The sequence below is a fragment of the Mesocricetus auratus genome, unplaced genomic scaffold (genome assembly GCF_017639785.1).
Source record: "Mesocricetus auratus isolate SY011 unplaced genomic scaffold, BCM_Maur_2.0 Super-Scaffold_100025, whole genome shotgun sequence".
NCBI lineage: Eukaryota > Metazoa > Chordata > Mammalia > Rodentia > Cricetidae > Mesocricetus > Mesocricetus auratus.
In genome coordinates, this window is record NW_024429206.1 from 15,459,485 (window position 1) to 15,486,086 (window position 26,602).

General features: G+C 48.0%; 2 protein-coding genes and 1 long non-coding RNA gene across 3 annotated transcripts; 1 reads left to right on the forward strand and 2 right to left on the reverse strand.

Annotated features, from left to right (window-relative positions):
- Nucleotides 1-170: 170 nt before the first annotated feature.
- Nucleotides 171-9,184, reverse strand: Eif2b1 (eukaryotic translation initiation factor 2B subunit alpha). The gene is made up of 9 exons (XM_013120958.3): nt 9,074-9,184; nt 8,313-8,414; nt 7,802-7,938; nt 7,580-7,696; nt 5,229-5,341; nt 3,778-3,846; nt 2,917-2,992; nt 1,352-1,477; nt 171-905 (listed from the first exon to the last, which is right to left on the reverse strand). The coding sequence occupies exons 1-9, from the start codon at nt 9,084-9,086 to the stop codon at nt 741-743; spliced, it is 918 nt and encodes a 305-aa protein (XP_012976412.1). The 5' UTR covers nt 9,087-9,184; the 3' UTR covers nt 171-740.
- Nucleotides 9,185-9,196: 12 nt separating this feature from the next.
- Nucleotides 9,197-25,047, forward strand: Gtf2h3 (general transcription factor IIH subunit 3). The gene is made up of 13 exons (XM_005080616.4): nt 9,197-9,280; nt 11,799-11,878; nt 13,384-13,490; nt 13,586-13,752; nt 16,143-16,205; nt 17,359-17,388; nt 17,487-17,515; nt 18,114-18,188; nt 19,545-19,598; nt 22,530-22,598; nt 23,363-23,498; nt 23,607-23,643; nt 23,728-25,047. Exons 1-13 carry the CDS (start codon nt 9,268-9,270, stop codon nt 23,795-23,797), a joined length of 930 nt encoding a protein of 309 aa, XP_005080673.1. The 5' UTR covers nt 9,197-9,267; the 3' UTR covers nt 23,798-25,047.
- Nucleotides 14,460-22,719, reverse strand: LOC121133968. Its single transcript, XR_005870978.1, has 2 exons — nt 22,597-22,719; nt 14,460-14,901 (listed from the first exon to the last, which is right to left on the reverse strand). It is a non-coding gene; the product is annotated as an uncharacterized LOC121133968 (long non-coding RNA).
- Nucleotides 25,048-26,602: the final 1,555 nt, after the last annotated feature.

Consider the following 26,602-nt stretch of genomic DNA (forward strand, 5'->3'; position numbering starts at 1 on the left):
AGAACATTTTAGAATTGACTCTGGTGCTGTTTTTATTGGCAAATATCTGAAAACCAGGAAGGGAGCCCTATCCTGAGGAAGTGCTGCTAGGCTGTTCCTGGTGTTATACCCAACTGTGCTTACACTGTTTCTGGCCTGGGGCTCCTTGTACTGATGCAATACCAAATCCAAATATTTCATATAATTTATTTGCAAAGATCCTGATTTGTTCCCATGTTTAATTTACAAAAGCTGCTTGGGACCTAAACATGTTTAAAGTAAACTCACGTTGTATAGACAGAAGTTAGGTTCAGACACTCTGTAAGCAATGTCACATGAAGGTGGCTCCTGCATTGGTACTTTTCCTATCTGGCTTGACTCTGCTGAGGAGACAGAGCCCTGAAGCCAGATGCAGTCAGCAAGTGTTTCCTGCCTTGTGTGTAAAGCACCCCGTGATGTGTCCTCAGTGGCTGTCACTGTCACTGACGCACACCAGCCTGGAGTATGGTATGAGCAGCAGGTCCCCACTCACACACTGTCCTCCTCGGCTTTGCAGCCAGTAGTCTAGCTTGTACTTTCAGACACGGTGAGTTTCTGAGAACTGGAAGGATGCTTCAGCTTGGTTCTAGAACTGGGAACAGGTTTCACAAGTGACAGCTGAGTTAAGGGTTCTCCAGGACTGCGTCACTTTCCAGTGTGAGCCCTTTGCGAATACATCTGGAAGTTCCATTCAGTTATGGCTGCTGGCTGGAGTAGACTGCTCATAGGTACAGCTTGATGAGTTCATCACTTACAGCAGATGGTGTCAGCACACCCAGGTCCGTAAACAGCAGGGTAATCAAGGACGGGGAAGTATAGTCGACCCACGGGTGTTCCTCTTTGAGGTCCTGCCCAGTCTGCATGGACTTCAGAGTGTCTGCCTTGTACTGAGGGGAGAAGAACCTGTATTAGCTGGGTTGGCCTCTTATCCAGGCTCTGTACTGCTGAGGCTGTAGCTTGAGCAGTAACTGAGTTCTTTCCAGGACTGCCTTGCGTCCAGAAACTGGCTACGTGGCAGGCTAGGAGGGATAGCATGTCATAGGGTACCATCCCACCCACGTAAGCAATTAAGAGGCCATAATGGAGGGGCCTGGCCAAGGTCATTTTTGAAAAGCAGAGATGGGAGTGAAGACCAAGAGTTGATCCCAAGGGTGGGGTTCCACCACCAACCACACAAGCTTCTCTCCACAGAGTGCTGTGTGATAGAGATTCTGCCCAGTATACGTGTCTTTGTACCTTGACACTGGGATAGCACTGGAGGAAAAGGAATGGCAAGTGAGGAACTTTCTGGAACATTACAGAGACAATGACCCTGTCAATACATAAAACTCACCTTAAACTTATCTGGGACGTCCTGCTGATTGAGCGGAAAGAGCCGTACAAACTTGAAGCTTTCTGCGACCACATAGAAGGGCTTGTTTTGGGCTTTGGCACACACGGCCATCTGGTTGGTTCCGATCTGAGAAGTCAGGGAAAACGGAAGGTGAGCACAGAGCGAGGGTAACTCTGGCACAGCAATCAGAAAGAAGGGTTTCTGTTTTGCTTTTTGTGACTGAGTATTTTTCTTTGAGGCTTACTTAGCTCAGCTGGCAGAATGCCTGTCTGGCATGTTGAAGCCGTGAGTTCAAGTCCCAGCACTACATAAATCAGGCCCTGGTGGGACACATGTAAACGCAGGAGGGATTACAGGAAGGTGAGGCAGGAGAATTAGAAATTCAAAGACATAGCCGGGCGTTGGTGGCACACGCCTTTAATTCCAGCACTCAGGAGGCAGAGGCAGGCAGATCTCTGTGAGTTCGAGGCCAGCCTGGTCTACAAAGTGAGTTCCAGGACAGCCTCCAAAGCTACAGAGAAACCCTGTCTCAAAGAAAAAAAAAAAAAAATTCAAAGACATGCTCAACTACATACTGAGTTCAAGGTCAGCATGCATTATCTTAAAAAAAAGAAAGAAGAAAGAAAAACGGGTCAGGCAGTAGTGGTGCAAGCCCTTAATCCCAGCATTCAGGAGGCAGAGGCAGGTGGATCTCTGAGTTTGAGATCAGCCTGGTCTACAGAGCTACTTCTAGCCATGGCTACACAGAGAAACCCCTGCCTTGAAACCACCGCCGGGCACCCCCTCCCCCCAAAAATTAAAACATCTTTTTCTTCTAAGATAAATAGTCCCAAAACACATGAAAAGATGCCCAGTACCACCAGCTAGGGAAAAGTAGGTGCTGGTCAGTGTCTCAGCAGTACCCTGCCCCACAGCCAATGGTGAGAAAGCCCAAGTGTCCACTATGGTATGAGCAGAGCACAGTCAGTGCTCGGTGAAGAGTGTTGAAGAACGTCAGGATCAAAACCATGAGCACTATGTGAGTCTACTTAGTTGTGGTCCCTAGAAAAGGAGAAGTCAGGACAGGACAAAGGTGTCCCAGGGCATGGAAAAAGGCTACCTGGGACAAATAGAAAAGCTTCATAAACACTCTAGCGGTAGCATGGTGTGAGTGTGCCGAAAGACCCTGAACCAAAGACAGGATGGTGCATGCATAGTGTAGCATAACTAAGATGTTTTGTCACGGACAGTTCCTAGGTAAGGAAACCCAGATGAATGTCCTCAGCCAAATGGAAACAAATCCAGAGTCATTCCACTCCAAGCTGAGACTATTTTGCCTGGATGTGGTAGTGCATGCTGGTAATCTTAGCACTTGGGGGGCAGAGACAGGAGGATCAGGTCAGCCTCGGCTACATAGTTTGAGGCTAGCCTAAGCTATACAAGACCCTGTGTCAAAACAGATCCAAACAAAAGCACCTATTGTGTGTAAACTGACAAATGTCAGAAAGGTCAGCCTTCCTCTTTGGAGGCTGACCACAGTCCTGCCATGCTATAGGGGTGTCCAGGGATAGTGTGACAGTACCTACCTTGTTAATAATTCCTCCGTTCTCAACCACTCCTTCAGCACCAACTATGACAAGATCTGCTTTCTCCATGATGTAGCTGAGGAAATGGACAAAAGGAAAAGCTGTTCATACTCTTCTTGGTTCTAGTTAATGTCCGATGACAGTAAGTTCCTTCCACAGCTGGCATTTACAGAAGGGCATTTGCCACAGACAGCTGCTGTGGCACTTTTATCAGTTACCTTGCCATGGGCATTAAAATGTTTGAGACAAGGTCTCAGTACATAGTCTTGGTTGGCCTGAACTCAAGATATCCACCTGCCCTGCCTTCCAGTGCTGATGACAGTGAGACAGTAAGAACTGCTGAAGATGTTATGAACTCACTGCTAACTTTAGTCATGAGTTTTCTTCCCAAGGAACTACTGCAACTTAGTGATAGACACTGATGACCCAGATGGACTTGTGGGTGGGACTAAGCTCCCAAAGAGCAGCCATGACTGAGGACACAGAGCGCACTGGTCACCTAACTGCTGCTGATAGCCTGACCTTTGCCTTCTACTCTGAAAACAGGAGCAGCTGAGCACTAACTACGCTCATGCCAGCAATCCCAGCACGGGATGCTGAGGTCTGGGCCAGTCTGGGCTACAGGAGCCTGTCTCAGAAACAAGACCCCAGCCACTCCCATGCACGAACCCAGATCCAATGCTGGGCACACAGTCCATCTCCTGCACTCTCACGACCTTGTGATAACCCTGGTGCTGCAGAGTGGCTGCCTATTTGTTAAGAGAGACATGCTACCCAGTCAGATTGTATGGACGGGATTTAACCTCCAATTTGAAAGCCCTGGTTGGAGCCAACACACATAAATGGGCGAGTCACACTTACCCAACAGCAGCATCCAGCACCACAGTGACAGGGACATTGAGGTGGCAGAGGGCTTTGGCCATTTTCTTCCTGAAGGTGGCATGAGAACATTAAAGTTCAAGAAAGTCCAACAGTGATGCCTGATGAATTAACTTGATTTAGATAGAGATGTCCTGTGATCTAAGTGGCTTAATGAGAACCCAAGTTCTTTAATTTTTCATCTTTATTGTTAAGATCTAGATGTACGTGGTAGTTTGAGTGTAACTGGCCCCATAAGCTCAGAAAGAGTAGCACTAGAGAAAGTGTGGCTTTGTTCTAGTAGGCATGGCCTTGTTGGAGGAAGTGGGTCACAGTCTACTTCCTGTTGCCTTCTGGTCAATATGCAGCCAGCACCATGTCTGCCTGTCTGCTGCCATGCTCACCATGGCGATAATAGACTGAACCTCTGAAACTGAAAACAAGCCACCACAATTAAATGTTTCCCTAATAAGAGCTGCTGTGATCATGGTGTCTCTTCATAGCACTAGAAACCTGAACTAAGACAATGTGAATAGGAGGTATTTTGCCTGATGTATCAGACATTTCACATGTATGCCTGGTGTCTGAGGAGGACAGAATAGGGCATAGGATCCCCTAGAAATGGGTTGTGAACCACCATTTGAGTAGCAGGAATTGAACCCAGATCCTCTGCAAGAGCAGTAAGTGCTCTTAACTAGTGAGCCATCATTAGTTACTTTCTTTCTTTTGGTTTTTTTGAGATAGGGTTTCTCTGTGTAGCCCTGGCTGTTCTAGAACTCACTCTGTAGATCAGGCTGGCCTTGAACTCAAGATCCGCCTGCTTCTGCCTCTCAAATGCTAGGACTAAAGGTGTGCATCAATTGCCTGGCTTATCACCAGTTTCTTAAACTACAGAGTTGGAGGTTCAGCTCTGGGGTGCCTGACTAGCATGTGTAGGACCCCAATTCATCCCTTAGCACTACAAAGAAGACAAAGAAAAACTATACTCTTAAAGGAGCCTGGGTAATGAAGCCAACTGATAACAAAGTTTGCTTTTTGTGTTTTCTGGAGATGGTTTTGTCAATCACCAACTTTTAAAAGCTTTTCATACAGTCTCCTGCTGTTCCTGATTTAATTACTTAAAGAAAGACCATTAAGGGCTGGAGAGATGGCTCAGAGGTTAAGAGCACTGGCTGCTCTTCCAGAGGTCCTGAGTTCAAATCCCAGTAACCACATGGTGGCTCACAACCATCCATAATGAGATCTGGTGCCCTCTTCTGGCCTGCAGACACAACACTGTATATGTAATAAATAATAATAATAATAAAGGCTGTTAGAAAATTGAAAAAGAAACAAAAAAGCTACAGCCTGCACTGTGCCCCTGCAAACCCACAGGGCCTTTCCTCCCAGGGTCAGAACAGTTATGAACGGGTCCAAGGCAATGCTGACTCACTGGCCAGTGGCAAGATACTTGCCCGGATAAATCAGGCTGAGACTCCGTGATATATACGCTGAACCGCTTCTTGGCTGCCACTGCTTCTTCCAGGACCCTCAGGACGACTCTGGAGTAGGCATGAGTCAAAATTCTCTATGGAACAAGAAACCTCCATCAGAGGTGTAAGTGCCAACCAGCCATTGCCTGCATTGCCCGCACCATCACATGACACATGCTTGGCACTGGAAGCTCCTGTATGTTACAAATCAACTAAGCCCGAGGGTGACTCTGACTGTCCACTGAAGTTCAAGCCCACTGAGCAGTTCAACACTGCCCAAGGAGAGCACACATCTCCCCAGCAGAACACAGCAGCCAGTACATCTAAAGGCCCAGGAGGAGACAGTAAGAGAGAGCTTGCATTCGCAGGCTTACAGCTGCCAGGAAGGGTAGGTAACAATGGCCCAACGAGGTCACTGCCGGTGGAAGGACAAGGGAAACTGGGCTTTAGGTGCCTCTTCTGTCCCACTGTCACAGATCCACCTGATTTTAATAGAAGAGGTAAAAATCTAATAAATGTCTAACAACCATATACAAGTTAAGCTAAGACATTTTCCAGAATTGACAAGCACTGTGGGGTGAATACAGCTGTCTGTGGTGCAGATGATGACTTGTGGACTCCCACACAGCATCCTCTAGGATGCAGGGCAAGGTGGTGGACATGGCTCACTAGAATCTCAGGTGCTCAGGCCTCACCTTCATTTAACAGGCCCAAGGGTGGTCTGCCCGCAGGTTCAAGACTCAGCAGCTCTGCTTTTGACCCAGGTTAAGAGCTGCGGGTGGTGCAGGCAAGAAACCCACACCAAGGCTGCACGCTGAGCCTCCACCTGGCCCAGGTCTGTTTGACACTGCCATTAACACAAACCCAACCCCGCCTCCCAGTGAGTCACGTATTTAACAGCATACTTCAAAGGTGGGAAATGCAGTAAAGCCAAGGGCAACATCTAAGAGCCACGATGCAAGTAATACAGGCATGGTTTGTGGAGGCTGAGGTGGTGGGAGGCTGTGCAAAAGCTAAGAAAACATAAAGGCTTTATGACCTGGTGGAGCGGACAAGTTAGAGACAGGCTGAACTTGCCATTCCTCACTTGACTAGGGACAGGTCACAGCTCCACCCAGTATTGATATTGGCTCAAATGCATGGCAGCCACCATGGTAACAGATGGTCTGGGCAGCCTCATTTCAGATTAGAGGACTAACTACAAACCCAATCGTAAAAACACCTTTTTTAGCTGGGCGTTGGTGGCGCACGCCTTTAATCCCAGCACTCGGGAGGCAGAGGCAGGCGGATCTCTGTAAATTCGAGACTAGCCTGGACTACCAAGGGAGTTCCAGGACAGCCTCCAAAGCCACAGAGAAACCCTGTCTCGGAAAAAACAAAAAAAACCCAAAAAAACAAAAAAACCCAAAAAAACAAAAAAACACCTTTTTTTTTGTTTTCAGAGACAGGGTTTCTCTGTGTAGCTTTGATCCTCCAACTCACAGAGATCCACCCGCCTCTGCCTCCTGAGTGCTGGGATTAAAGATGTGTGCTACCACTGCCCAGCTATAAATCACTTTTTCTTTAAAGATTTATTTATTATGTATACAGTGATGTATCCCTGCATGCCAGAAGAGGGCATCAGATCTTATTACAGATGGTTGTGAGCCACCATGTGGTTGCTGGGAATTGAACTCAGGACCTCTGGAAGAACAGCCAGTGCTCTTAACCTCGGAGCCATCTCTCCAGCCCTAAAAACACTTCTTTTGAGCAGGTGAAATGGCTCAGTAGGTAAGAGTGTTTGTCATTAACCCCAATGACCCAAGTTTGATCCTCAGATCCTACACAGTGGACAGAGCCAACTCCTCTGACCTCCACACACTGTGGCACCTGTGCATACCCACACACACCCCTAATAAAGAAATAAATGTAAGTAAAAATACTTCTTAGAAAAATAGCTTATTAAGAGGCTATTGGTGTCGTCTAGTGGTAGAGCATGCCTAGCTTGCTTGAGGCCTTTGATTCGTCCTCACCTCCACAAAAAAGAAAAAATTAAAATCAGGACTCATTTATGTTGGTCCTATGCTCTTCTCCCATTCATGGCGATAGGCCCCTATAGTACCTGTGTTTACAGAGCACTGGCTACACATGGCATCTCATTTATGCCTCACCAAGCTGGTCAGCAGCTGCTGTCCTTATTAACAGACAAGAAAACTGCAGGACAGAGAAGTGTCTTGTCCATGGGCACAGCAGTAGGTGGCAGAGTCAGGATTTCGGCAGAGTCAGGATTTCAGGCCCCTCAGCCTGACTCCAAAGCTTCTGCTTCTAGGAGCACAGGGGAGCCATCGACTCACCGCCCCATCTTTGATGAAGGTATGGCACAGGTCCGCAATTTTGTTCCTTGACAAGGATATTCTCCTGAGGAAAAGCTCCCCTCTCTCAATCATGATCTTCTTACACTTGGAGTAGTCCTGGGGAGAAAAGAGGAAAATGGAGGTGGGAGATCCCAGGAAAGCTGACAGGGTCTGTAGACAAACAGAGACGGGGGAGGGCTCCTGAGGGAGGGCGGGGCTTACAGAGTACTCCAGGGAGGTGAGGCTGATGAAGCGAAGGAAGAGCTCTCCACCAGAGGACACGGCCACGGAGGAGTCCACACCGCACAGGGTTTCTATGGCACTGGTGAGATTCGCTCTCAGGCCTTGGAGTGTCTCTCCTGCAATAATGAAGTGGGGTACCACTACCACCCAGCAACACCAGAATTTATCCTGGAACATTCTCTATAGCATGTGCACAGAATCTAGGTTAAGCTAGGCGCTTGGTACTCATCTATAAAGCTAAATTATTGCTATAATTTAAGCCTTTTGGCTAAGGCTGTATTGTTGACTCTTGATTTCCGGCATATTCTGTAGGAGGATGGGAACCCTTTAGGTAACAGCCTGAGGGCTCCCTCCAGGCTGAAAGGGCGGATATGGAGACAGAAGCTGAGCTTGAGACTGAAGGCAGACACGCATGTCTCCCTGTCCACATTCCTACAAGTCATCTGAAGATGCCCTAAGGCCCAGACCATTCAAAGCGGACTCTTCATACCTTTGTCTCTCTTCAAGAACTCCAGCAAAGTCCGGATGGCAGCCACTGCTGAGGCCATGTTAGGATCGCCTTTCATCTGAGACTTGAAGTATTCAATTAACTCTAAGAAGAGAGGAAAAAATTGGGTTATCACAGGAACTTAGCAAGAGGAGGCCGGGGCACTTGGTAATAACTGCTGACCTCAAGAATAAGAAGCAGAAACTTTTTGTTGTTGTTGTTAAGTGACATTTAAAGTTACAGGGCACATTAAACACTGACGGGGATAGAGAATATGCGTACTGTTGGCAGGGTCACGTCGCGTTCATATTTTAAACAAGCTATTGGTGTGCAAGGCAGAGAACTTAGGGACCAAGCTAGTAGTCTAGGGAATCCTCACAATCACTTTATTCATTCCCCCCGCGGCCTTCCGAGCAGTCTACAGACGTTAACTCATGTGCATAATGCAATCGTAAACATGCTTACAGTTCTATCTAGTTCACTTTTCCATTAAAGTCAGTGTGTTCGTTTGCTTTTCCACTTAACAAAAACGTTCTGAGAACCATGATGGGCAAGCAAGCCAAAGATGCCTTATTCCTTCAGGTAGGGCAACGTGTCCTCCTCCTGGACACCTGCGGAGGCCGTCCCCCGGACAGCGTGTGCCGAAGTCAGTGTGCGAGCGTCCGAGAGGTCCAGACCTCGGCACAAAGAGCTGTGACAGCAGGCAGCGGATCGAGCCCGGAATGCCCGTCTGTCCCCGCCGCTCTGGGCACCCACCCACTCACCGTGGTCCTCCATCGCTCCCTCGCGCACCCCGCAACCGCGCCGGCAGCAAGCCACAGGTTGACAGTGTGTCGCACGCTTCACGCATCACTTCCGTCGCCTCGACATAGTCGCTGACGTCACTCGCGAGCGACAGAAGTTGGCGTGCGCACGGCGAACCGTGGGCGGCTCTTCACCGAGGAGGCATAGGGGCGCCATGGCCGCAGACGGTGAGGGTGGCACGGGCTGGAACGCGGAGCAGGGCTGGGAGGGACACGTTTGGTCTTTAGACGGGCAGCCGGTGTGTTCGTCCATTCACTCAGCAATTTCATTTTTGAGACTGGGTGTCACGTAGAACTCGCTGAAGGATGGCCTTGAACTCTTGATCCGCCAGCCTGCTTTAGAAAGCTGGGAATTACAGGCGTGCCCGACCAGGCTCGATTTTATGTGGTGCTCAGATCTTTGTGCATTCCCAGTAGGCGGTCTACCAATTGAGCCACATCCCCAGCCCTAATTATTTTTTTTATGTGGGCGCTCGCTCGACCTGCCTTAGCCTTCCGAGTTCTGTCATTACAGGCCTGCATTAGCATGCCCAGTGTGTCATTCAGCGAATACTGGAATTGCCCCCTCTGCATTGGACAATATTTTCCAAACTGGAGAGTATAGCACAGAACTCAACACAGGGGACTTTTGAGTGTGTGGTGTCTTATGGTCGAGAGAGGCAGTTGACAAGTGAAATTAATTCCAAGAGGTCACCAGGGCCGTGAAGACAAATGTGTGGCAACTCAGCTCAAGAGGACTGTGTTTCGTTAGGAGTCCGGGAAAGATGGAGATACTAGAACTGTGGTTTTAGCAACGTTATGAAGTTCATTTTAAGTACAAACATCCCGGGAGGTGAAACTTAGAAGAGCAAACTGGGCGGTGGGAGCAGAGAGGATGGTGGGAGGCGCTTACTCATACACTGAGCTACTAGTTACAGCTTTCAAACTACATCTCCTCCCAAAGATTCTTGCATTTGCTTGTGTCGTATCAGTGTGTGTGTGTGTGTGCTCTAGCATGCTCATGGAGGTCAGTGGACAAATTGTGGGACCGGTTCTCTTTGTTTGTTTGTTTGTTTTTTACGAGACAGGGTTTCTCTGTATTGTTTTGGAGGCTGTCGGACCAGCTCGGCCTGTAATTCACAGAGATCCGCCTGCCTCTGCCTCCCTAGTGCTGGGATTAAAGGCGTGCGCCACCACCGCTGGGCGGGACGGGTTCTCTTATTGATCAATTGGGTCTCAGGGATGGAGCTCAGTCGGGCTTGTCAGCATTGCTTTTACCAGCTGAGCCCTCTCACTGGCCCAGAATTACTTGGATTGATAACATTAGACACATCACTTTGACTTCTGTGTGAAAAATGGATTGTGGAGGGCCAGAGAGGTGCACCCAACAGTCAGAGCTGTTGCTCAGACCTGTATGAGAAAGGCCAGCCTGGCAGGGCTTGTCAGCCAGGGGGGCGGAGGCTGAAGGAAATTGGCAGAGATGTTTCATGTGCACATTTCTGACAGGCAACACATTGGTTTTCTTTCTCAAGCTTCTGGGTACTAGCAAGGAAGTGACAGTAAGTAGGATTTGGTTTTGCAGAAACTGGAGGTGCAGGATGATTCTTAAGAAGGAGCAGGGGCTGCAGGGAGGAAGGTAGGAGGCAATAAATTGGGTACTGCCTTGTGCTTATCACAGGAGCACCCAGGCTTTTCATGACAGCAGGCACTGGCAAGATTGCTTTGTCCCGTGAAAGTGTAGGCTCTTGGCTGGGTGTGGTGCCAGATGCCTGTAATGTCAGATACTCAAAGAGGTAGGAGGTTACCAAGTTCAAGCCTGAACAATTTTTCTTTTTCGAGACAAGGTTTCTCTGTGTAACAGCCCTAGCTGTCCTGGAACTCGCTCTGTAGACCAGGCTGGCCTCAAACTCACAGAGATCCACCTGTTTCTGCCTTCTGAGGGCTGGGATTAAAGATGTGAGCCACCACCACCCTGCCAATAAAATATTCTTGATCACAACTGGCTTGGCTGCTTTATAATGGGTCATCCTGGCTGCTCTTGGGCCAACCTAGTTTGCTCATGGGTCCCTAGTCTCCTATTACTGGAGATTCCAGGTTAAGTCAGTGTATATTTGTATTCACCATGTGTCAGGAGCAGAGGGTTAGCCTGCCCCACCCACAGCCTAGCACTTGTAATGCTGTGGGGCAGGTGAGAGCTGAATAAGGTCTGCCCAGCTCCCCAACCCTGGTAGGCCTGCACCAGACTGGTTTTGAACTCACAGAGGTCCATCTGCCTTCCAAGTGTTGGGATTGAAGACAATACACCATCATTCCCAGCCTTTAAAATTAAAATTTTTTTCCGTGTGTGTGTTTACTAGTGGGCAGCTTTGTTGAGTCAGGTCTCACCTAACCATGTGCATTCCAGGAATTGAACTCAGATCATCAGGCATGGCTGTAGGTGCCTTTACACCTCTGACCCCTGTCTTCTTTTTTAAAATGAGATGCCACCTATCAACCCAAGGACTTCCCCAGTACTAGGCAAGCACGCTATTATTCAGCTGTGGCCTCAGCCCTTAACCTTTAAGGGAACTTGGCCCTTTGGTGAGCTCGTGATCCATCAGAGGATGATAACCATTCGAAGGCCTCTAGTTGATTGATTGCCCCTCAGGAATGTTATCTATTTCATGAGGCTGACATTTTAAAATGTTACTCTTGTTCCTGTTTGCAGAAGATGAGTTGAATCTTCTGGTTATCGTAGTTGACACCAACCCGATTTGGTGGGGAAAGCAAGCATTAAAAGGATCTCAGGTAAGATGGCTTGAACCTTCCGGTGATTCTCCATAGCTCCTGTGTGTCTGTGTGCCTCCCACCGCCCTTCGAGCAGGGTTGTCTTTAGAAGCTGCTTGTGGAGGCCCTGGTCCAATCCTAGCACTCATGTGGAGGCAGGCCGATCACCAGAGCTCAAGCCCATCTTTGGCTATCTGGGCTGCAGACACTGTCAGAAAAGGAAAGCTGTGAGTGTGTGAAAGCCACCAGTTGCACTGTTGAGACCAGGGAGTTACTAGAGCAGGGAAGTTGTGTAACTGGCCCACAGTTCCTTCTTGGAACACACATGGAGTCCTCAGACCTGTTGACCGTCAGCCCTGCTTCCCCCACAGGTGCAGGCAACCATTGATTGCCTCCGGCCTGTTTTGCTTTTCTAAACATATGTCTATCGTAAGAGTAGGATTTTTTTGTTATATATTTACCTGGGGTGGTGGGGGTATGGTGTGCCACGGCACTTATGTGGAGGTCAGTGAACAACTTTCAGGTGTCTGTTTTTTGCTCTAATCATTGTGGGCTCTGGGGGATGAACCTGGGTCATCAGGCTTGGTGGGATGTTCCTTTAACCATTGAGCTATCCCACCAGACTTTGTCTGTGAAGTTTTGAGATAGGGTCACCCTTTTGGCTTTTTTTTTTTTTTTTTTTTTTTTTGGTTTTTCGAGACAGAGTTTCTCTGTGGCTTTGGAGGCTGTCCTGGAATTAGCTCTTGTAGACCAGGCTGGTCTCGAACAGAGATCCTCCTGCCTCTGCCTCCCGAGTGCTGGGATTAAAGGTGTGCGCCACCAACGCCCGGCGGCTTTTTTTTTTTTAACATTTATTTTTTTGTTTGTGTATGTGTGTGGATGCTTGCATGCTTGTAGAGGTCTGAAGTTAGTTTGCTCCTCCCACCAAGTGGGTCCCAGGCATCACGTTTCTTATATTTGCTGCGTCATCTCATTGGCCCAGGTTTTGAATTTTGATGAAACACAGTTTATGTATTAAAACAAAACAAACAAGATTGTGCTTTTTTTTTTTTTTTAACTTTTTCAGTGCAGAAACTCAGGTATCCCAGGCTGGCCTTGGCATGCTGTACAGCCTGTGAATGGTCTTGAACTCCTGGTCCAGCTGCCTCTGTCTCCTATGTTCAAGGCTTCCTGGGTTACATTGTGGCCCTACGTGTAATGCCAGTATTTGAGAAATAATGTTCTAACCTATAAATGATTTGTCTCAGGTACTGTTCTCCAGGTTTTAGGAGAGGTAAAGCTGAGGAAAATTTCAGTGTTGAATCATTGTGTCTGATGTCAGGACTATCTGTACACAGTGGCACATGTCATGACATGGGGAGGTAGAGACAGGTGAATTGTTGGACTCAGTGAACATCAGGCCACCCAGGGGAAGACCCTTCCTTAAACACACCACAGTATATAAGTAAATAAAACTAAGTACTAAATAATTGGTTTTTCAGTGACGTCTGCATCAGGGGATGACTTGTTTTTCTTGTGTTTGTCAGTTTACTTTATCCAAGTGCATGGATGCTGTGATGGTGCTCGCAAATTCCCACCTGTTCATGCACCGCTCCAACCAGCTGGCTGTGATAGCCAGTCACATTCAGGAAAGGTAGGAGCCAGTGCTCTGCTGTGGGAGGCTGCTTCCCAGTTCCGTGGCAGCTTCATACATGTGTGTAGTACATTCTGGTTACTCTGCCCTGTCAGTCGATTCTTATACCCGGGGAAGAACGGCAGACTTGGAGACTTCTTCGGAGACCCTGGCAACCCCCTTCCTGACTGCAATCCCTCTGGGAGTAAAGACGGCAAATATGAGCTGTTGACAGCCGCAAATGACGTGATCGCTGAGGAGATCAAAGATCTGATGACCAAGGGTGAGAGCCTGGCTGTTGTCACTGTCATCTCTCTGTAGTGGTAATTTGCTGTATGTTTTTAAAGTGTACGGTTTTTATTAACTGTTTTGAGGATTTCATACATGCCTACGATACATTTTGGTGATATTCGCCAACCCCATTCTTCTTCCTAACTCTTATCTTCTCACCCTCTCCCAAACATGTGTCCATTATTTATTTATTTATTTTACATAATCTGGCTAGGGTTACAAATGCCTTTGATCTCAGCATTCAGGAGGCAGAGGCAGGCAGGCCTCTTAGGGGTTCCAGGACAGCCTGGTCTACATATCCAGTTCCAGGACATCCAGGACTATCTAGAGAGATTTTTGTCTTAAAAAACAAAAAGCTTAGACTGCCCATATACTCATAGGTATGGACCACACCCTTAAGAAAAGCCAAGCTCTCCATACCAGGCTATCAGTTGTTAATGGGTCCTCGACCAGGAGAGGCTCATGAGTCCCTCTGTCTCAGTTATGTTTCTATTGCTGTGATAAGACACTCTGACCGCCGGGCGTTGGTGGCACACGCCTTTAATCCCAGCACTCGGGAGGCAGAGGCAGGCGGATCTCTGTGAGTTCGAGACCAGCCTGGACTACCAAGCGAGTTCCAGGACAGCCTCCAAAGCCACAGAGAAACCCTGTCTCGAAAAACCAAAAAAAAAAAAAAAAAAAAAAAAAAGACACTCTGACCAGGGCAACTAACAAAACATTTAATTTCAGATTCGTGGTTCTGGAAGGTAGTAGAACCCATGGCCTTCATGGTGGGGAACATAGTGGCAGGCAGGCAGGCTGGCTTGGTGCTAGAGCAGTAGCTGAGAATTTACATCTAATCCAAAAGCACAGACTTGTGAGAGAGAGCTAACAGGGAATGGCTTGAGCTTTTGAAACCATAAAGTCCACCCTGAGTGACACTTCTCCAACAAAGCCATACTTCCCAATCCTCCCTTCCCAAACAGTTCCTCCAACCGGGGAACCAAAATTCAAATGTCTGAGCATGTGGCAGCCATTCTCATCCAAGTCACCACACCCTCCTGTGTTGTCATTTTAAAAGTCAAAAGTGCCTTTCCCAGCTTGGGGCTCTAGTATCCTTGTAACCTGCCGACGTTTTCAGCCTTTGGTCTGCAGCAGTCACCTGGAAGAAAAAGGAAATCTAGAGTTGAGAAGGGGTTGACAGTATCCCAGGGCTGGGACGCACATGTGGGCCCCATGGTCTCAGCCGATGGAAACTGGTCAACAATTAGAGTATGGCGATGGGCACGCAGCTGTAAACTTGAAAAAGTAAGTGAGCTCTAGTAGTGGAGACATGGCTGAGAAGTTAACAGCACTTGCTGCTATCAGAGAGGACCCAGGTTTGGTGCACAGCACCTCCTCTAACTCCAGCTCCAGAGAAGCCAGTACCCTCTTTGAGCCTCTGCAGGCTTCGTGCACACGTGTGTACACACACACACATAGAGTCAAAAACAAAACGAAAACATTGAGTTCCAAGGCAGTGATTTTTTTTTTGGAGACTGAATCTCCCTGTGTAGCCCTGGCTGTCTTGGAGCTTGCTGTGTAGACCAGGCTGGCCTCAAACTCACAGATAGCTGCCTGCCTCCGCCTCCAGCATGGTGGGATTAAAGGTGTACACCACACCTGGCTCTGTTTTAACTGTTGAGTGTGCAGATGAGTAGCTAGGTGTGTAACACTGTTTCAGAGACATCCTACCGTCCATCTCAACCTTATCCTAAATGAAACTCCGTGTCCTTTATTTTTTTGCCTTTTGGGGTGGTGTATTTTACTTGTATGGATGTTTTGGCAGCATGTGTGCCTATGCACCATGTGTGTGCCTGGTTTTTGTGGAGACCAGAAGAGGATATCAGATCTCCTGGAACTGGTGTTATAGATGGTTGTGAGCCACCACGTGGATGCCGGGCCTTGGACCTAGGTCCTCTAGAAGAATATCCAGAGCTCTTCAGTCACCTCTCCCAGTCCCTCAACTCCCATCTCTGCCCCTCCTTCCCCTAACTAATTTTACATGGGACACCTTGAAAAGAGACATGGAGTAGCTTACTTGGGCTTAATGATTACTGGTCTCTGTGTTTTGAGATCCACTTTGAACATGTCTTTTTATTTAGGAATACTTGAGTTTCAAAACGACTTCATGTGAGGGCCGGAGAAATGGCTCAGTGGTTAAGAGCTCTGGCTATTCTTCCTTAGAACCTGGGTACAATTCCCAGCACCCACATGACGGACGGCTCATACCTGTTTGTAACTCCAAGATCTGACACCTTCACAAGACATACCGATGCAAATGAAAAGTAAATTATTAAAAAGATTGACTTCATTTGTAAAAAGACTCAGACGTTCCCCTTTCGTGCTCTTTAACATCTGCAGGTGACTTAAAGGGCCAGCACACAGAGACACTGCTAGCAGGATCCCTCGCCAAAGCCCTCTGCTGTATCCTTGTGCGGGCGCGTTCTCAAACAGTCTCGTCGTAAGGGTGTTTACTGGTGGCTTCTCCTGCACCTGGCTCCCCAGCACTCTGTGCAGCTGCTCCTTTAGCCTTCAGGGTGTTCCCATGGCCATCTGAGGAGCCTGGTGCTGCTTCCGGTGAGGTCAAAAGAGGGCATTAACTCCCCTAAAACTGGAGTCAAAGGTGGTTGTGACCCACCAAGTGGAACCAAGCCTGGGGCCTCTGCATCAGCGGCCGGTGCTGTGGTCTGCTGAGCCACCTCTCCAGCTTCTTCCTCTCCTAGCCTGGTGCTTGCTTTGCTCTTATTCCTCGGTTGACATCTGCAGTACTGATGTTAAAAGCTGCTTACTGGCCTCACAGCTTAATTAGTGAGTGGTGAAGAGGCAAATCAAACTCAGGGGCTTCACTTCTAATAATTTAGAAATAAAGGGACCCGATCCTCACTCAGCCCCTGCTGTAGCAGCCATGACAGGCTACAGAAGAGACACGTAGGCCTCTGGTACAAGGAAACTCCAGATCCTCTGGCTTCCCAGAGCCTAGGGCCAAAAGTGATCACAAAGAAACTCCAGATGCCCTCCCCCACACCCCCAGCCTCCTAGATACTTGGTTCCTGGGAACTGTTAAGGCAGTCATCCACAGCTTGCTGATTATTTGGGGTGTAGGTACTTTTACCCACCTCACAAGTGGAGCTCTGTAGGTGAGCAGGTGACCTGTCTGAAGCATAGGGTAGCCAGACTCTTCCCAGCACCTGATGTCATGTGACATGGGCTCTCAGCCTTGCTTTTGTGAATAGTATCAAGTACTATTTACATCCTGGAGTTTTTATTCAGTTGTCCAGATCCTCTTTGTGTGGCTTTCAAATTCATCATCTCACTGGATGGACTGACTGGTTTGGGCGTGGCCCCAGCATTGGAATCTAGGATGGTGGACAGTCAGGTGTTCATACTGTGGTCTTCACATACAGAGGTCATGCTTTCCTTGGTGAGTACAAAATGGGCAACAAAACCCAAGCCCAGCCACATGGCTGTCATGGCAGAAGATGGGAGGGGCTGATTTAAAATCTGAAGGTCTGTTTTCCTGTTAGTGGAGACGTTTGTGGAGCAGAGTTTTTATTCTCCTTAATGTCAATGAATGCAGACATTCACAGAATGAACAAGGCAGTTAAAGGTGGGAACTGATTGTTTTGCAACTATCACTCTTTAATTTTAGTGCTGCCTTTTAAGCTATCTTGTTTGTTAAATTATAATGTTTTTATGTCTTTATAGATAACCAGGAGATGAAATCAAGGATATTGGTAAGAGTATATACAACTTACGTATAACTGCAGACAGCTGGAAAACATGGGGATGGATCCTGGCATGGTATCACATGCACTGAATTCCAGCTCTGGGGAGGGAGACACAGACTGGACTCTGTGAGTTGAAGGACAATGTGATCTACATATTGAGTTCTAGGTCATCCAGGGCTGCATAGTAAGACCCTGTCTCACAAAGGCATCTGGAAAACCATTTTCAACATTGCTACTTCTATAGATAATTAATATTTCTAAAATGAAGAGCTCTTGGGCCAGTAAGATGTCTCAGTCAGTCAGTCAGTGAAGGTGCCTGGTCGAAGCCTGCTGACTTGACTTTAGTCCCCAGGACCCTAGATGTAAGGAGAGACCTAACTCCCATAGTTGTCCCCTGGCCTCCCAGTGTGTGCTGGACACTCTGGACAGATGCCCATCAGTCTAACAAGGACTGGAAAAGACCTGTTGTCACCTTACACTTCAGGGGTTTAATTAGTACTAAGTAGGAAGATGAACTGGAAAAGTGGTACTGCCTGTGGCTTGCAGTAGGTCATGTCACACTGAGTCCTGGGAAGTACTTGAGATCTAACAGCTGTGTTTGCAGGTGATCAAGGCTGCAGAGGACAGTGCGCTACAGTACATGAACTTCATGAATGTCATCTTCGCTGCTCAGAAGCAGGTGAGGCATAAGCCTTCCTAATTCCCGAAAGAAATAATCAGAGGCCGAGGGTGGAGGTACACACCTCTTTCAGTTTGAGTCCAGCCTGGTCTATATGTAGGGTTCCAGGACAGCTTCAGGGCTAAGTAGAGAGATCCCATCTTAAAAAGAAAAATGTGATCACTGTTGTTCTTGCATAGTGGTGTTCTGGCTAAAGAGCCCATTAGTGGATTGGGGGTTCAGAATTCACACTGGGTACCTGTCATTTTTCTGTTTAGGGTCCTGGGTCCCTGTGACTGGGCAGTGTTCTCAGAGCTATGCACTCAAGCTTGATTTTGTGTTGGGTGTCTTGGTAGTCATCCTGTTAGCCCACATGTACCTAAGAATCTCTGGGTTGGCAGTTTGATACAACAACCCTCAGCTTCTTCCCTCCCCTCCCCTCCCCTCCCCTCCCCTCCCCTCCCCTCCCCTCCCCTCCCCTCACTTCTTCTTTCACATGTGTGGCAAACTCTACATGACCCGAGTGTCCCCGGTCTCTTCTCGTTTTGTATTGAGACAGGCTCTTGCTTACCTGCCCAGGCTGGCATGAGCTCTCTGTAACCCAAACAAGCCTGGAACTTGAGAAGTGCCCTGCCCTGTCAGTGCTAGGTAGCTAGGATAACAGGTGTGTACCATTCTGCCTCACAGTGTCTCTCTTTTTATTGTAGTGAGGCATGTACTTTGTAGGTAACTGAGATGTTCAGATAACTTGGAATATTATCTTCTTTCTCTGTTTTGTTTTGGTTTTGTGTTTTAAGTGTTTTGCCTGCATGTATAGATATGCGACATGTGCATTCCTGGTGCCTGTGGAAGCCAGGAGAGGGTGTCAGATCCTGTGGAACTAGAGTTACAGATGGTTGTGAGATAGGATCTGGGTGCTGGGAATTGAGCCAGGGTCCTCTGGAAGAGCAGCCAGTGTTTTCAACCACTGCTCCATCTCTCCAGCCCCCTTCTCTAAACCTCAGTTCAAACATACAGCACCACTAGAGCTCTGCATTATCTTCAGCATGGAGAATGTTGCTGTGAAAAGGGGTCAGGCTTTGGAGACAGGAGTTAGGACCTGTACTGGATGTGTCAGATGCCAAATATACCTCAGTGTCCACCTTACAGCATCGCTGTACACGTAAACGGACCCATTTTAGGAATAGGGTCTGGCTGCACAAAATAGGACACATCTGTACCAATGCTCGGGAGGCAGAGGCAGGAGGATTAGAACAAGTTCCATTCCAGTCTAGACTACAGAGTTGAGACCCTGTTCAAAAAGATGATACAGGAGAACAGAGTCCAGCAAGTTTGAACCAGCCATAACCATTGCTGTGTTTGAAATGCTCCTTTCAGAACATTCTCATTGACGCCTGCGTCCTAGACTCGGATTCAGGGCTCCTCCAACAGGTATGTTTCCAAGGAGTGCGTGGCAGTAGCCAGGCTTTTGGACGGGAACAGTCTGTGGATAGACTTGTAAGGATGGTAATGCCTTTGCCAGGCATGGTGACACACTCCAGCAATCCCAGAAGTCAGGAAACTGAGGCAGGAGGATCATGAAATTTGAGGATAGCCTCCTGGGCTACCAAGTAAGACTGCAGAGACAGAGTGTATCTTGGTTATATTGAATTTAATGTGTAATTAAAATGGATTTTTATCTGTTTCTGGTTATTTGTCTTGAAACAGAATCCCACTATTGTAGCTGTAGCTGAACCTGAAACTCACAGAGGTCTACCTGTTTCTGCCTGTGTGAAGATTAAAAATGTGTGACACCATGCTTCCCTCCTTAAAATTTACTAGGAAATAATTTAATTTTTAAGGAAAATGTAAATTCTATACATTGCATCATATATGTCTTGGCAATTACTGTTAGATGTTATAGTTGTACTTTCTCGTCAGCACCGCTAGTCTGTAGATAATGACATGGTATCTTAGAAGACTTGTTCCTAACTAGCTCTTATAACTTAAATTAACCCATTTATCGTAATCTATGTTCTGCCACGTGGTATTACCTCATCTTGGTACTGCCCATCCTGCTTCCCCAGTCTGGCTGGCAATTCTGCCTTTCTACTTCCCAGAGTTGTCTCTGCCCAGAAGTCCTGCTATCCTCTCCTGCCTAGCTGTGGGCTGCTCAGCTTTTTAATTACACCACTCACGGCAGCACATCTTCCCACAGTGTACTAATATCCACAAGACGTTGCTTTGGGGTGGGAATGGGGTGGTAAGCCCATTCATGACAGTTTTCCTGCTTTAGATACTGCTTTTGGGGAGAAGTTTGAAACTGAATCTTTGAATTTTACCAGAATGGTGAGGAGGGTAAAAGTACCCACACCCCAAATAATCAGCAAGCTGTGGATGACTGCCTTTGTGGGCCAGTGAATTACTCAGTGGCTAACTTTGCCTGTACCCAAAGCTGATGTCTTGAGTTACATTCCTGGGATCCATGAGCTGGAAGGAGAGGTCGACTGCCTCACATTTTCCTCTGGTCTCCACCTAGAATCTGTGCTGGAGAAAAACTGGCTGCAGAAAGCACACACACACACACACACACACACACACACACACACACACACACACACACACACACACACACACACACAAATAATACATGTAAAGAAAATTGTTACCATCCCTTCCCCATTCAACATTTCCTTAAAAAAGTGTGTCCTTGAAGATCAGCCGGCCAGATAGGGGTGGGGGTAGAGAGACCAGCCTTGGGTCTAGGCCGGTGCTTGGGCTGAGGGAAGGGGAGAAGGCACGGGTCTGAGAGTGCTGGGGTGGCTGTTGCTTAGGCTCAGCTTGACAGTATTTTTGGGGTTTCTCTGTGTAGTCCTGGCTGTTCTGGAACTGGCTCTGTAGACCAGGCTGACCTCAAACTCACAGAGATCCGACTTCCTCTGTGCCCCCCCCCCCACCAAGTGCTAGGGTAGGCATGCACCACCAGACCCGTCTTGTTTTTTTTTTTAATGTATAAGAATGCATGTTAAGGAACTATTTAGAGATACCTAAGAATTAATTACATTTCTATGTCTTTAAAATCCAGGACCCCCACCCTGTGAGGATGAGACACAACATAGGAGTCAGTCCTGTCTGTGGGTGGCATGTGACATTCAGTGCTTGTGTCATGTGTCAAGTTCAGTTGGGGGCAATGGCTGCCTTTTCTTCACTCCTCAGCCACTCTGTGCTCCTGCGTGCACACTGTCAGCTCCCATTGCGCTCCACTATTAGGCTTTCAAACTGTCTTGATTAGTAGCTGCCTATTTCAGCTCTCAGAGTGTCGTTAACTTGGAGATCTGGACTCTGATAGAGAGCTGCTTCTTGGCCCTGTTCCTCACCGAGATGCCTCGGGTCCAGGCAGGCTTATTCTGCAGTCACATGCCATCACCTCTCAAGTCACTGTGTCAGAACAGAGCTTTTCTGTGCAGTGGCTTCTCCCAAACTTGAGCCCCGTCGCTGAGTACAGCGTGGTTCACTGGGCAGTCAGCCTGGCTTTTCCTCTTTCTCTTTCTCTCCTTATATCGCTATGATCTGGTTGAATCTGCCCTCAGCACAGATCCTGAATCCCACCTCCTGTCGTCATTCCTAGCTACCCGTCTGTGGGGCCTGCAGACATCTGGTCTCTTAGCACACTCCTTCCACCAGCCAGCCTGTCATCTTGGGAGTCAGAAAGCTGCTGATGGCACAAGAAAGGCCATGCTACTCCTTGCTTAACTGCCCCATACCCCCACCCCACCCCCATCCCTAGCATCCCAGCACACTTTGGCTAATACTCAAGGCCTTGCTGTGGCCTTCTCTTCATCCCACATATTGTTTTCCTTCTGGGCCCCCTACTGACCCCTTGGTGTTGCCCAAAACCACAGTTAACCTTGTCCCCTCGCGGCCTAGACTTGGCCCTTGCCTTCTGTCAGCTTTCTGTCCCCATCACCCTACTTGATTGTCATGGAAATTATAAAGTGTAACATCAGTTTTGTGGCCACCAGCCCGATGGGCTCTTCTTTTCCCTCCTTAAAACCAGCAAGAAAACTGTATTTAAAGCAAAGCATTGGGAAACTCAGAATACGCCTCATGGCACAGAGGGCAGAGAGTGATGTTGCGGGGGGGGGGGGGCGGGGGAGGCATACTGTCTGTCGGCAGCTCTAGGAGCTCACCTCGTGACAGTGACATACAATTTCTCTATAGCCTGGGAATCTGGAGCAGAGGTGTGCTAGTGTCTGTAGCATGGATGGTAATGAGTACACGAACCTCATACCAGCTGACCTCCTAGGCTTGTGGAGCCCCCTGAGTCCCCTTCCCCTGGGAATGCTGAGGCTCTGCTTTGGTAGTAACCCCTCTGTCTTGCAGGCTTGTGATATCACAGGGGGATTGTACCTGAAGGTGCCTCAGATGCCTTCTCTCCTGCAGTACTTACTGGTGAGTTAACAGTGGCGGCGGCAGCCCAGCAACTCTAGCATCCCAGGGAAGGAATTGCTGGCAGAGTGGCTTCAGAGTTCCCAGGCTGAGGAGGGTGGACTTCCAGATCTCTCTACTCTGAAAGTTGTTTGCAGAGCTCATGTGATTACGTAGCACAGTACTTCGGTGTGGAGAGGCTCCTCGAGTAAGGGTGCTGGCTGCCAAGCCTGACGACTTGAGTTCCTCTCCAGGACCCACTCGGGGGAAGGAGAGAACCAACTCCTCCCAGTTGTCTTTGACTGCCACAAGTATGTGCTCACACACAAGCACACAAATTAAATTAAAAATTGTTTAGATAGTTGTGGGATGAATAAAAATGAATCCTAACAGACGTTGAAGGAAATTACTTTTGTTTGCATTTTGTGTATGTGTGTGGGTGCATGCTTCCCACTTAGTGCATGTGGAGGGCAGAGGACAACTTGCAGGAGTCACTTCTCTTTCCACCACCTGGGTCCCAGGAATGGAACTCAGTTCATCCACCAGGCTTGGTGCCAAGTACCTTAGCCCACTGAGCCGTCTCGCAGGCCCCAAAGGACAGTCCTTAGTTAGTATTCTCCTCAGTGCTGATTGGCCAAGGCTGCTGTGTGTGTGTGTGTGTGTGTGTGTGTGTGTGTGTGTGTGTGTGTGATTGGCTAAGGCTGCTGTCTGTGTCTGGACTGTTACTGTTTTTCCTCCTGTGATTTAATTAAAAGTTTCTTGCCTATTCTTGCTATTTTTTTAAACAGTGGGTTTTTCTTCCGGATCAAGATCAGCGATCTCAGCTAATCCTCCCACCTCCGATCCATGTGGACTACAGGGCTGCCTGCTTCTGTCATCGAAGTCTCATTGAGATTGGCTATGTCTGCTCTGTGTGTCTGTCCAGTAAGCTGATGTGGACTTTTTCTTACTGTCTGTTTGGGGGAGGAGGCAGCACAGAAAGTAATCTGGTTTTCAACTCCTTATTGCCTTGTTCTTTTGCATTTTTAACAGTTTTCTGCAATTTCAGCCCCATCTGCACCACGTGCGAGTAAGTATTTTTGCAGGTGCTGAGTGGGAGTGGGTTCCTGAGAGCTTCCGAGCCCTAAAATGTTTCTTTTCTCTCTCATTGCAGGACAGCTTTTAAGATCTCCCTCCCTCCTGTACTGAAGGCCAAGAAAAAGAAACAGAAGGTGTCCCTGTGATGAACAGACACTCCCATCTCTCGCCACAGGCCAACTCCCTGGGGGAATACTGCTCCCATCCCTGCTTGTGGGGTGGAGCTGAAGTGTACCCAAGCCTCTGATGTTGTCTGGAAAGGGGGCAAGCACAGTGTTAGGACTCTGTTTGTTGTTTTAAGGTAGCAGTTGCTTGGCAGAAGCTGGCTGGTGCTGCTTTGTTTGTTGTTGCTCTGTCCGTTGGGGCTGGGTGTTGAACCCTGGCCTAGCATGTCCTCAAGCAGTTCCCACCCTGAGCGGCAGCCCCCTGGGATTTTGTATTTAGATGGTCCTCTATCAAGATGGGCAGCGTGTGAAGCAGGAAGGCAACTTAGGAGAATGACCAGCATTGGGTCATTATCAGTTGTGATAGAGTATCTTTTTTTTTGTTTGGTTTTTCGAGACAGGGTTTCCCTGTGGCTTTGGAGGCTGTCCTGGAACTCGCTCGGTAGACCAGGCTGGTCTGGAACTCACAGTGATCCGCCTGCCTCTGCCTCCCGAGTGCTGGGACTAAAGGCGTGCGCCACCAACACCCGGCTGTGATAGAGCATCTTAATTGGGCAGGTGGTACATGCCTGGAATCCTGAACTTGGAAGACTGGGTCAGGAACGTTTTGGGTTCAGATGTCGCCTGGGAGATACACACACACATACACACCATCTTTTAAGAAAATGAACATTTTACATAAATTGTTTCCTTTAACTATATTCAAATGTAACCTGACCTAAAGGCACAAGCCTTCAGTCCCAGCACTCAAGGAGCAGAGTTTGAGGCCAGCCTTGTCTACATAGTAAGTTCAAACCAGCCAGGGCTGCATCTTGCCAGCTTGTTTACAAAAACAAAACAAGCAAAACCCAGTAGTCAAATGTACATGAACCTGATTAACTGGAGCCTTCCCTTCAGGTGTTAGCTGTTTGATATTCCTCTGATACACCAGCATATTTGCAGTTAACTAAAATTATTATTGATGGTTTTCACCAAAAATGTATAAGATCTGAGTTTAAATCTACACGGAGAACGGAGCATGGCTGCAGTAAAGTTTGCCAGACACACAGGGAAGAATTGTTGGCAGGGTCAGCCACTTACAGGGGAAAAGGAGCTATCTGTCCTATCTGTATAATTCTGTCATTTTTAATAGAAACAACATTAATATTAGAGAACTGTTAATACTAGAAATGTAAATTAGTCCAATAGAAACACTTGTAATTTCAACAATAAAAATTCTATTTTTATATTTACTAATTTTCCTTGAGCAGTTTTTGTTTTTGAGACAGGGTTTTTTGTGTAACAGCCCTGCCTGACTATCCTGGAAGTTTGTAGACCAGACTGGCCTCGAACTCACAGAAACCTGCCTGCCTCTACCTCCTTAGTGCAGGGATTAGAGGGGTGCCACCACCACCTGGCTTGCATTGAACGGTTTTTTGTTTTGTTTCTTAATTACTAAAAGCTTTCTTAAGAGCATTGACCTTCCAGAGGACCCAGGTTCAATTCCCAGCACTCACACAGCATCTCACAACTGGCATCCACAGGCACCAGGCTCACACGTGGTACACAGATATGCATGCATGCATGTATAAACAACTACACAGAATAAAAATCATAACCCAAAACAAAAAGTCAACAGGCTGTCGAGATGGCTCGGCAGGTATTGTGACCTGACGGATCACCAGGGTCACATGGGTGAAGGGCAGAAGTGACTCCTGAGTTGTCTCCATTCTCTTCGGTGTGGACAGTTCCTGCCTTTTTCTGTATGAGGGACTGAGGCATAGACTCCTGACAGCTGGTGCCTGGAGAGCCTGCTTGAGAAGGTGGCAGCAGCAAACAGGTCTGTAAGCTGTTGTGTTGGGGGCCTCTGCTGCTGACAGACCTCAGGAGAGGCGGCAGTGGGCATCCCAAGCCAGTTAGCCAAGGACGTGGATGCTCCCCGGCTGTGGAAGGAGGGCCAAGCTGATTAAAGGCATGTGTCACCACTGCCTGGCTTGAACTTTGTCGCTGGAGGATTTTGCCTGACACTGGCTGGGGGCAATGAGTCATCTTTGGCTGAGACTGAAGGAAACCCAGAACATGGCCTGGGCCAAACCAATAAACACACAGGGACACTTTGGGATAATAGTCTAAGGTAGAGAACCTCATAGAGTATTTGGTGTTACCATAGAGAAAACACGAGATGCAGAGGATGACCTCGACATAGCAGTATCCAGACCATGACTGGGATGCTGTGCAGTGTACAGTGGTCTTCCAGGAATGGCATATGGTGGCCTGGCAGAACCAGCATAAGCCTGGCAAACTACTTTAAAGTTTCTGCTCTAGGACACAAACACCCCTCTGCTCCCCTACCCATGTACAGTTCTGATAGAAATAGGTTTTACTTCACGTGTATGATTGTTTGCATGGATGTATGTATTTGCACCATGTACATGTACATATAGTGACTAAGGAGACCAGAATGGGGCATCAGATCCCTATTACAGAAAGTTGTGAGCCACCACGTGGGTTCTGGAACCCGAACTCTGATCCTCTGCAAAAGTAGCAAATGCTCTGAACCTCTGAGCCATCTCTGCAGCCTCGCAGTGTGGTTTCTTGATGTCTGGGATGGAAAGAACCCACGACGTGCCCTGGGATTACAGAGCGGCAAAACCGAACGAAGCCTGGTGGGCAGGGCCAGGAGAGCCGGCGGTCTCGCTCTGAAGCGATCATGGAGCGCCGCTGGCCGATTGGTGGTTGCCACAGCTAGTGGTACTTTCGCTAGACTTGCAGAAGCAGGCTCTCTTGACCTGGACCAATCACGACATG